The sequence below is a fragment of the Eubalaena glacialis genome, chromosome 8 (assembly GCF_028564815.1).
Source record: "Eubalaena glacialis isolate mEubGla1 chromosome 8, mEubGla1.1.hap2.+ XY, whole genome shotgun sequence".
NCBI classification, from domain to species: domain Eukaryota; kingdom Metazoa; phylum Chordata; class Mammalia; order Artiodactyla; family Balaenidae; genus Eubalaena; species Eubalaena glacialis.
The window spans coordinates 79,114,648-79,126,242 of NC_083723.1; the positions used below are offsets into that span (position 1 = coordinate 79,114,648).

General features: G+C 58.7%; 1 protein-coding gene across 1 annotated transcript; it reads left to right on the forward strand.

Annotated features, from left to right (window-relative positions):
* The first annotated feature begins 7,628 nt into the window (after positions 1 to 7,628).
* Positions 7,629 to 11,054, forward strand: EVX1 (even-skipped homeobox 1). The gene is made up of 3 exons (XM_061197859.1): positions 7,629 to 8,055; positions 9,625 to 9,872; positions 10,512 to 11,054. Exons 1-3 carry the CDS (start codon positions 7,629 to 7,631, stop codon positions 11,052 to 11,054), a joined length of 1,218 nt encoding a protein of 405 aa, XP_061053842.1.
* Positions 11,055 to 11,595: the final 541 nt, after the last annotated feature.

Sequence of the window (11,595 nt, forward strand, 5' to 3'; positions counted from 1 at the left end):
TGCTCTCCCTCCACTACAACAACCCCCTGATAGCTGGTACCCCACCTACGAAACTCACGACTGCAGGCTCGTGCGCACCCTCACTGGCTCGCCGAAAGGCTTCTGAACCAGGAACTCACAGTCCCTCCACGTCGCGGCGCCCTACGGCCCTCCCTGTTCTTAGCCGCCCTTCCCGCTGTGCCCCGCTCCTCTGAGACTTACGGTAACAGCTGAAGCCGGCTCCCGCTCACTGCTCACCCTCTGCTGGGGCCGCAGCAGCATCCACCCAACCAACCCGAGAAAGGTGGCCCCTGTCCAGGTCTTTCAGTCATACCCAAGGCACCGCAGTGGTCTATCTGCGGTCTCAGGGAACGTAGTCCTCGGTCCTGGGGGCGCAGCATTAACCTCACAAAGAGAATCTGGCTTTTGGAGGCTGGACTACTTGGGTAAAAATCCCAGCTCGGCCACTTCCCAGCTGTGTGACCCTGGGCAAGTCCATCAGCCTCTCTGAGAGTCAGTTTTCCCTCTGCATAACTGGAGGAACTGTACCCTATCGGGACTCCGTGAAGCTCAATAGGAGGAAGGGGCTAGTCCGGGTCAGGAGGGGCTCTATAAAAATCAGTCCCCAGAACTCCTCACACAAAGGTTTTTCCATTTCGTAGAGAGAGGCTTAGCCGGCCTAACTGGTTGGACTTCCTCGCGTGGGGGCGGTTCCCCTACCCCTCACCCGGGAGACCAACTCCTCCGTTCGCAGTCCGGCGCCACCGCGTCTCCTGACCCGGCGAGGCCGAGTGGGGAGAGAGGAGGGGGCTGCGGCCTCCTCCTTGGCCCGGGAACCGGGAGAGACAGACACGCGGTCAGTGAGCACACAGAAACAGAGACTCACAGAGAGACCCGCACCGGGAGGGAGCGTTTAGGGCATTTAAGGCTAGTTAAATCTTAGAAGAGAGATCCTACTGGGTAACGACTCCACCAGGTAGGGGTCCCGGATCTCCCCCCCCCCCACCGCCGCTGGACCACCCAGACGGGCGCCTCAGTAGGCGGGTTCCCTCTACCAGCACCAGGGTGAGAGTGGGGGGCGGCGCTCCACTGGGGGTGGGGAGGGGAGCTGTCAGGCTCTTTTGGCCTTTGGGCAGTCCAGGAAGCTTGGAAAGGGTTTGTGCCCGATCAAAATCTATTAAAAATGAAACCGAAGGACTACTACCGCCACCCCCCACCACACCCAGGAGGGAAAGCAACCCATGGCGTGTGGGACTCCATAATAACTGCCACTTCCTTGCACTCTGGATTGCCCTTAATCCCCAGGGAAGGTCAGCCCAAACTAAGTCCTGCCTTTTACAGCAGAATCACCAGCGCCGCCATTCTCTCCACCCAGATGCACCTCCAGGGTCTGGTTTTAAATGGAGGCATGTGCAGAGCCTGGAGGATGTGTGGGGAGGCCTAGCCCGTCCCTTAGGTTTTGTCCCTTGGGCCAATCAATCCTGGAAGACAGGTGGAGAGAGGTAGCTGCCATCTAAGGGAAAACATCTGGTAAAGCCATACCCCCTATCAAAGGGATCAGGCAATTGTGTCTGAAGTTTGGTGGCTCTATAGGGGCTGTAGAGGGTAGGGGAATCTTGGAAACTGAAGGCTAACTTCAATGTCTCTGTGCACTTTTCTGGAGAGAGGTTTGCCAGATATGTGAATGGCCATGACTCCCAAGATGTTAAAACTGGTTAGGTAAGCCTGATGAGTTTTGCCCCTTTCCAGATAGGTGCTCAGGGCCTCAGTGGATTGTAATGGTCAAAGACCGACCAGACTTTGTGTCTTAGAGTCTCCAGAACCAGCTGCGGCAGTGACATTCCTATTTTGGAATTCAGGCCCTGAAGACTCTTCCCACCTGCTTGAGTAGATCAGTTAGTCTCTCTTACCCCACATCCCTAAGGGTGACTCCAGCCACTCTGCAGATCATGCATAATCCCCACCCAGCCTCTGATCCCTTTCTTAAAAGAGGGTAAGGCCTGGAGGACTTCTCTGGGACAAGTATCCAAATGGCTTTGGGCCATTTTATTCTTTACTCTCCTTCATGCCCAAAGTGAGTGGCTAGAGGTTAGTTGCCTACACCTCTCCCCACACCCCCACACCCCCCCAATGCCCGCAACACACACTTCTCCTAGCCCCTGTGAATTTCTCTGAGAGTACGGAGGAGAAAAGGCCTTGGCAAAAAAAAAACACAAGTGGAGTTTGTGGAAGGAAAGGTTCAGAATGTGATGCCTGGCACTTTCTAATGGCTCCAGTTTTGAGTGTGGACCTGAAGTTAGAGGGATGGGAGTTGAGTCGTTTATATATGAGCCTCCTCTCTGTGCTTCAGAAAATAGGGATGATTCATAATATCTTCCTTAGGGCCTGTTGTGACAATGAAAAGAGCTAATACAGATGAAATGCTTAGGACAGTGACTGCTCTTTATCATGTGGGGGCTTCCAGACTTCCACATGGGGTTCCTCTTTGCCCTCCTGGGAAATCATGGAGGAGCAGGGTGAGGACAGCCCAGGTATGTGGGTTTGAGCCTTCTGATTCTGGGGGCGGGTGGGCACCCTCTCTGTGAGGCCCCTGGAAGCTTGATCCCAGAAAAGCCTGGGGGTTTGTGGAGGATGCTTTATGGAGAGTTAAGGCACTGTTGGGTGTTTGGGCATCCCTGCTCACCAGGGAGGGACAGGGACTTGGAAGGAGCATTAGTCCAGGGTAGAACATTCAGCCAGGCCCTGGCCATGAGTCAAGACCACAGGTCACCCTATCTGTGTGGGAGAAAAGGCGCTGCTGCTTGTTGAGGTCTTTTAAAGGAAGTGCTATGTGGATTAAAGGAGAAATGGGCATCAATGCACTTTGCAATGAAAGCAAATTTCAGGACATTAATGGTGAAAAAAACCCATACCATCTCTGCTAAGATAGGGGAGGGGGATGTCTGGGTCTTTGGGTGCTTGCGTGTTGGGGAATTACTTGACCAGAACTTGGGCCCTTCCAGCTGGTGGCTTGAGGAAGGAGCAAGCCTTGAGCCTGGGGAGGTCCTCAGGACTCCAGTCCTGCCCTTGGTCCTCCAGCTCCCGGATGGGCAGGTGGTAGGTGTAAGGATGTGGGCTGTCCAGTTCATAGTCCCAAGCTCAGGGCTTGGATGCCCCCGGGCTCAGGCCTACAGGAGCCTAGGGTTGACAGGTGTAGAAGCAAGAGTGGCTGCAGTACTGGCTGGCTGCGAGGACCTGAGGAGCAGGAGTGGTGGGGTGGTGAAAGCCACCAGTTTCCTGTCCCTGGTGCCTTCACTCCAGGAGGTACAGAGAGAAGGGGGCGCTTGTTTGGAGTTCCAGAAGCCGCAGGTTCTGCCTGCCCCAAGGAGAAACTGTTCTGTGGAGCCCACTGCAGGCCCACTGCCACCAACTCCCTCTGCATGGTGGGCAAGGGGCGGGGGGAAGTGGTCAGGGATGATCCACACCGCTCCCCCCCATCCCCAAAAAATCCGACCTCTGAGCATCTGAGATCCAGTGGACCTTGTTCCCAGCGGGGCACACCCTGCGGTACCTCTGGGCTCTGGGTTCCCAGATGGGCATCGGCAGCTGCCAGGGATGAGACGGGGACCGACCGCCAGAAGTCCCCTCACCTCCCACTATTACAGCAGCGGCGACCCAGCCGCGCGGGAACTTCGACGGCCACAGCCCGCGCGCCACAGCTTGGAAGATGACCGAGGACCCCAAATCAATGCCCCGGCAGCCCGGCGACGCTTATTGTTTAAAGGGAAGCTCCCTTTGTTCTTACGTCTTACTAAAGTGAGAAGCGAAAACAACTTTTTCCTGATCAAAATTTTCTGGCACCGAAGCAGCCAAATCAGCTCCCGAACCCTATTCCCCTGTCCCAGGTCTCCTCGCCCCTTCCATTCGGCGGGGACTCGTGCTTGCTGCCGGGAGGCCCCGCAGCTGGCTGGAGAGGGTACTCAGGGCCTCAGACTATGGCCCCGAGAGGGTCCGCAGGCCACTGAGGCGTTCCCTACCCCCTGCCGCCGCTCTCCGGAGCCAGGGTTTTCTGGGGAAGCGAAGAGGCTGCAGCGGATCAGCCCGTCTTGTGCCCAGGCCCGGCTTCCGATTCCATTTAACACAACCCGCGCATCTTATCTCCGCGTCGCCTCCCCGGGGTTCCCACCCACCCCCTGCCCAGCCCAGCCGGGCGGAAGCGGAGCCGCGAGCTTTTGAAGTCCGGAGAATTTCAATCCCTGAGGACCCGGCTGGACCTAAAACCGCCGCCCCAGCGGGGGAGGGGACAGCAGGCCCGCGGAGGAGAGGGGGTTGTCCTCCCCGCCGAGGGAGGTGAGAAGCCGTGGGGGCCCGGGCCGGACCCCAGTTAGGCTGCTATCACCCCCTCTCTGCTTTTATGAGGTTGCCCAGACCTCGGCGACGCGGGCTTCATCCCCTCTGCGAATTTACCTTTTTTCTCCTGCCGCGTAGGGAATAACCTTCATGACACAGTGATAACTACGCTATTAAAACGCCTCCCCCTAAACCAAAAAACCAACCAAACAGAAACAAACACCACCCCCCCAAAAAAACCACACACAAAACCCCAACCAGAAACAGTGCTCTTATCGAGTCCCTCCTGTTTTCTTCTTTCTCTTGTTAAAAATTCGACCTCTTCATCTGATGTTGATGAAAGATGCTTTCGGAAGAAGTGACATTTGGTTAAAAAAATTTTTTTTCCCCTCTTGCGCCCGGGGGCACCTTAGGCCCCTAAAGACAGGGAAAATTGAGGCGTTTTGAAAGGGCGGAGGCAGGAATCGGGAGAGGGATGGGGCGTCCCTGAAGCTTCAGCTCCGAAGCCCGGAGGAGGCAGCCCCCCTACCGGAGAGGCTGAACCCGGGCTCGAGCCTCCTTCCTCCTGGGACGCAAGGGGAAGCCCCGCTCGGATGGGCCGGACCCAGGAAGGAGACGCAAGTGGCACCTCTTGATCTTTCAATCCTACTCCGCTTTCATCTCGCAGGGAAAACTCAGAGGAAAAGAGGATCAAACGCAGAGCACTCCCATTGAATGCAAAGTGGGGGCGGGGCGGGGCGGGGCGGGGAGCCGGGAGTCCCTCTGAGGAACTGGCCTCATGGAGGTGAGCACAGCGGGGCCGGCTGTAAGTTGGTGGAGGGCTGCGGGGGATGAAGGGGGGGAGGGAAGGCGCTCCCCAGGCCCAGTGCTGGAAGGGCCCTGCCGAGGGTGGAGGACAGTGGCAGATCTAACACAAACGCTGGTGGCTCGACTTTGACAGGAAGGAAAGAGCAAGCCAAGTGCTCCCTCAGCCTCTGGCTACCAGCTGGAAAGCACAGGGCACCACAGAATCCTAGGACAACTCTGCACCAGGGCAAAAGTCTCTGGGATCTGATCCCAATTGCTCCTCTCACCTGTAAAATATTCTCCAGGATTTTGGGGCTAGCAGTGCTCAGCACCTGGTGGCTTTGGGAGTTCCAGGGAGTGGAGACGTTTGTGCAAACATTACCGTCCAGATCCTTCTGCATACCCCACCCCGAGGGGAGGTTAATGAGCATCTTCTTATGGAATGGGGGAGAAGTCAAAGGCAGGACTTGAGAAGGGACTTTGTGTTTCCTTGCTTCCTCCACCTCTGGAAGCCCACAGATAGGAAGACTGAGGCAGGGGGAAGAGAGAGAGGAGTAGAGAAAAAGAAAAAGGAGGAGGAGGAGGAGAGAAAAGTAAGAGATAGAAGACCAAAAAAAAAAAACAAAACACAACTTAGTGACAGAGGGACTTTTCTTTAGAATTTCAGAAGTTGGGGCTTTGTCTTGGAACACATAGAAGGAGGTGGTGCAAGGCAGACTTTTGTGGCTGTCAGCTTAGCGCTAGAAGCTCTGAGGAGGGGACAGAGAAAGGAGAGTTGTAGGGTTGCAGAGCCAAGAAGGGGCCTGCCTCCCAGCCTCAGCAAAGTGGGGAGAGACCCAGCCCACCTACCTGGCCCAGACACACTTGCTCAAAGCTGGCAAGGGGTCAGTTTTCCTAACGGGTTCCACCTTCCCTGGAAGAAGACCTGAGAGGGAGCCTGTGGCTGTTCCCAAATATATTCAGCACTGCTCACGCCCCCCAGCCCTGCCATGGGGGTCCCCTTTCTGTTCGCAATGATTGACGAGAACCCCAGTCACTTGTGCTTTCATGGCATTTTCGATGACTTCTCTCTCTTCTCTCCCAACGCCACCCACTTTTGGATCAGGGGACCAAAGCCCCGGGGCAGGACGTGAGGGAGAACCCTGTGAGTCAACCCTCTGTGAACCCCAATACTGCGTGCTGGTCGTTCTCGGCCCCTGCCCCAAATCTCTGGGTGAGAATAACACCTTCTCCCAGCTAGGAACCTCTGCCGCTGCCGCTGCCGCTGCCACTGCGGGGGCCGCATTTGCCGGCGCTTCTGAACTCCCAAAACCTGTTTCGGGGGAATTCGTTGACTCTGAACAAATACCTTAAAATACAGGCAAGAGAAGAAAAAAGGCCACCCTTAGAACCTCTCCCCACCCTACATACCTGAAGTGCAGGCGAGGCCCGAGCAAATGGGAAAGCGATTTCTTCCATGAATAGCCTTCTGGAGGTCAAGCTGGGCTGTGGAAAGCTTAAGGCCGCCTAGATGGGGAGGGGGGGATTAAAAAAAAAAAAAAAGCTAACATTTGGAGTCAGCAGCCAAGGCCGTCTTTAAAGAAAAATATTAAGACATTTATCTCTTGCCCCTTGGGGAAGAAAAATGGCAAAGTTCTCTTTTGGTTCCCAGGAGGAAGGAGACAGCTGGGGGTAGGGGCTGGGAGGGAGGAGGAGGGAGGAAAGAGACCCCAGGCTCAAGCTCTCCAGACAACTTGCGGGGGAGGGAATATGCTTTTCAGTAGCTGGTAAAAAAGACGTTGGAGCCCGGGCGAGGTTAGCTCGCCAGGGACAGGCAGTTCTAATAATGACGAGAGAAGCGAGGCTTGTGAATCAGCCTTCACACTTCTAAAATGCAGTTAAGGATTCTCTCATCGGTGTTAGAACAAGGCACCTAGTAAAGAAAACAAAAGCCCGAACAACAATAAAAAAATATATATCAAAAGCGTATTCAATTACCGAGTCCCGCAGCCTCTGCGGAACTCACCGCGTTAAGCTCTCTTTTCTTTCTGCGGAATTCCATTTGCATCCCCTCTGCCTGGGTGTCTCCCTCTCTCAGTGTGTGTGTCTCTCTGTTTTCACACTCTCCTCCCCATTCGAGCGAGGCCCACACCTGGCGCATCACTGCCGAGCCATTAGCTGCGGGTCTCCTTTCATCTTCGCTGTAGCAGACGTTTCTATTTATCCACTTGCGCTCGCCGAGTGGCGTCACCAGCGGTACTGTAATGACGATTGCAGCAGGAGGATGACAGCTTAGAAAGAAGAGGGCAATGGGGCTTCCTCCCAGAGGCGGTGCGGCACAGAGGAGCGCTCGCATCACAAGGTGACCCCCAGCTCCCCACCGCCGCCACCGCTGTCACCGTCGACACCGCGTTCCGGCCGCTCCGCGCTCGCCCAGTCGCCTGGCCTCTTTCTCCCACCCGCAGCCAAGATCTGTCGGACCGCTGGGGACCCACGGAGCCGGGGGGCTAGGAGCTCACTTGGGGCTTTCCCCCTCCCCCCTCTGAGAGCCCGGGATGGAGAGCCGAAAGGACATGGTTATGTTTCTGGATGGGGGTCAGCTTGGCACTCTGGTTGGCAAGAGGGTCTCCAATTTGTCCGAAGCCGTGGGCAGCCCGCTGCCCGAGCCGCCCGAGAAGATGGTGCCCCGTGGTTGCCTGAGCCCGCGGGCCGGTCCTCCGGCCGCCCGGGAGCGCGGCGGGGGAGGCCTGGAAGAGGAGCCGGTCGACGGACTAGCAGGCATCGCTGCGCGGCCGGGCGCCGAGTCGCGGGCCGCCGGGGCCGCAGTGCTCGGCCCCGGACCTCCGGCTGCCTCCGCCGACAGCCTCCCAGGCCAGGGGCAACCCAGCAGCTCGGACACCGAGTCGGATTTCTATGAAGAAATCGAGGTGAGCTGCACCCCGGACTGCGCCACGGGGAACGCCGAGTACCAGCACAGCAAAGGTAGCCACCGCACCCCTTCTCTCCCCCGGCCTCCCAACGCGCCCACCTTCCACTTCAGCTCTGGAGGAGAGGAAGACACTCCTTTCCCCCAGGGCGGGGTGGCTGGGGGGACCCACCTGAGCAACTCTCCCCCGCTATCTGCGCCCTGGCGGGGGGTCTCCTTCTGTGCTCTGGCATTGGCGGGACTGAGGGTGACAGCTGTGCTTTGGGGGAAGGAGGGAGACGCAAGCCCTCGGCTTGAGGGGGATTCAAAGTGCACCCCAACCCCCCAGAGCTTTGAGGTACTGCTTCAACGGCGCGGGGAAGACACCTTCTCCCGGCGTGGGCGAGATCAAACGCGGGTCCGGGCAGTTTGTGGCTGGCGGGGTGTAAGGCGCATCCAGGCGCGGAAGCCGGGAGTCCATAAAGGACCGTAAAATCGCGGTCAACTCGGGCGCCCGGGTGCTGCGGCCCTTCGACCAGTTTGCACTTCGGTCAGAGGTCCAAATTACCTTGTCACTTCCCGGGCTCGGTGGCGCCAGGTCGGAAATGGTCCCAATGATCTAATTGCCTTTGGTCTCCGGTTGCATTTGAAAAGGCAGAGCTCTGGCCCTCCCCCCTTCCCCTTTCCTTCCTAGTCCCACTTCTCCACCCAAAGGAAAAGGAGCTGCAGGGGGCAGGAGCCCCACCCTTCCTTGGGTTACACTCATATGGGGGGGCTGTCACACTGCTGTAACTGGAGAACCCCTCCCTGACCAGGGGCTAGCGGGGAGGGGGGGCGGGTGAATGAGCAGGAAGGGAGTCTCCCTGAGAGGGGTGGAAAGCTAGTTGGAAGAGCGCACCAGCAGACACTCCTCCACAAAGCCGTGTGGGTGGGTGAGAAGAGCCTGGTATGGAAGAAAAACCACCCCCTGGCCTTGGCAGCCAACACCTTGTCGAGTACCCACATCCACCCATTACCATCTTATCCACTCAACCCAGACTAAGCATAGCATACCCTCAGAATAATCCATACTCCATTCATACATAGTGAGGTAATAGGATACTCATACACACACTCCTGTGCCATTCGCACAACACATGCAGCCTAGTGCACATTCCCACACCTGCACCGCAGCCTGGCACACAAAGCAAGGAAACTCGGTCCCTGCCCAACTTCCTGCAACACTCCAGCACAAAGGTGCTTCTCAACTCACTTGCCTGTCAGATATGCATATCCTTGACCACACCTGTCAATGGTGGGCAGAAAGTTCAGAGCGGCTGCATCTCCCCTGTGCCCCAAGGCAGGTAGCCAGGGCGGCTGGGGCTTTTGTACCCAGCAGGCCTTACAGAGAGGCCTCCCAAACAGCAGCCCAGCCAGGCCTAATGGCTGCTATGTGCTCCTCTGAATGGTGAGCCTCTGTCCTCCATTCCTGGGTTCTCAAAGTCCCTGCCACCCCAGCAGAGGCAGAGTCTGAGGCTACTGAGAGGGGGAATGTCCCTTTCCATCACCCCCTCCATACACACCCTTGGCCTACAGCCCCACATGAGCAGTGTCTGTGTGTCTGTTTTGTGTTCTGTGTGTACGTATACTCTGGGCTCCCTGCACAGGGCCTGGCTCCGAGGCACTGGCCAGCAGTCCCAATGGCAGCGGCGAGGCTCCCAAAAGCAATGGCAGCGGTGGCTCCCAGGGCACCTTGGCCTGCAGTGCTAGTGACCAGATGCGACGGTACCGTACTGCCTTCACCCGGGAGCAGATTGCACGGCTGGAGAAGGAATTCTACAGGGAGAACTATGTATCCAGGCCTCGGAGATGTGAGCTGGCGGCTGCTCTAAACCTGCCGGAAACCACAATCAAGGTAAGAGCTCCAGGGACCAGGGAGACGGGGTGCACCCAGTCAGGAGGAAGTAAATACCAACTTCCCACTTCCTAAATCGTTAGCTAGGAATTGGGGCCTGGAGTCTCCCTGCCCATATGGCAGCTAGGCCGGGGGTGTCTAGGCCTGGTGCAGGTGCCAGGTGCCAGCAGATTTGCCCACCTGACGGTCCCTAGGCGAGCACGGCTGCCATGCGCTTGACTGTCCCTTTCCTAGCCAAATAAACAGCGGGGATGAAGTGCCTGTGCAGGTGACAAGGAAGTGCCCCATGGGAGAGCAGCAGGAAAGGGACATGTTTCTGGGGAATCTCTGCCCGCCACCTCAGACCGGTGGAGTCCTCGGTGCCCCCACTACCCTCCCATCCACACCGGGTTCCGGCGTCCTGGCGGCGTGGGCAGAGGGGAGGAGGGACAGAGACTGGAGTGGCTCCCTGAGCCTCTCCGGGAGGGATTCCAGCTCCAGGGGGGTGGTGGTGGGATCTGCATCTGCCCCCGCCCAGAGGGGCTCCGCCTCCGCTCTTTCCTGTGCCGCCAGCACCGCCGCCCGCAGTGGGGCGGGACTTCTGGCCTCTGCGCACCGGGCCCGCGCGGCCGCCGAACCCGCTCCTCTCCTCCCCGCCAGGTGTGGTTCCAGAACCGGCGCATGAAGGACAAGCGGCAGCGGCTGGCCATGACTTGGCCGCACCCGGCCGACCCAGCCTTCTACACGTACATGATGAGCCACGCGGCGGCCGCGGGCGGCCTGCCCTACCCCTTCCCGTCGCACCTGCCCCTGCCCTACTACTCGCCCGTGGGCTTGGGCGCTGCGTCCGCCGCGTCCGCCGCCGCCTCGCCCTTCAGCGGGCCGCTGCGCCCGCTCGACACCTTCCGCGTGCTTTCTCAGCCCTACCCGCGGCCCGAACTGCTGTGCGCCTTCCGCCACCCGCCGCTCTACCCGGGCCCGGCGCACGGACTGGGCACCGCAGCCGGCGGTCCCTGTTCCTGCCTCGCCTGCCATGGCGGCCCGGCCAACGGGCTGGCGCCCCGCGCCGGCGCCGCTGCCTCGGACTTCACCTGTGCCTCCACCTCCCGCTCGGACTCCTTCCTCACCTTCGCGCCCTCCGTGCTCAGCAAGGCCTCCTCTGTGGCGCTGGACCAGAGGGAGGAGGTGCCCCTCACGAGATAAGGAGCCGCCCGCCGGCAGCCGGCTCCAGGACGCCCGTGGGCAACCCCCGGGGACTCAAGACAGCGCCCCTCCCCGCCCCCGGGGTACCGAGGGGAAAGAAGAGGGCCGCAGAGGACCAGCGGGGTTTGGCCTCGAGCATCGGGATGCCCGGGAAGCGGCCGTGGCTGGCGCTTTTGGGGAGCAAGAGTGGGGGTGGGGAGGCCGTGGCTGAGAGACCTTCCTCTGGGGTGGCGCCTCTTTGCCGTTCTTCACCGGCCGCACTCCCCCTGACCCGGGTTGAGGCCGTGGCTCCAAAGCTAAACAAACTTAGCTGCAACAGCAACCGATATGCAGCCCCTAAGCTCCCCAGCCCCCCACTCCCAACCCCTTTCTCACCCGGAACCCCTCCCCCTGCCAAGGCCAAGCCCACGCAATGCAAAGGGAAATTGCTGTCTCTCGGAACAAAATGCTGTGTATGCAAAGCAGGTAGAGATTAATCTTTGCCAGCTTTTCCAAGGCATGGCAAGGGTCTCGTGGATGGCAAAGCACCAGCCATCTAGGA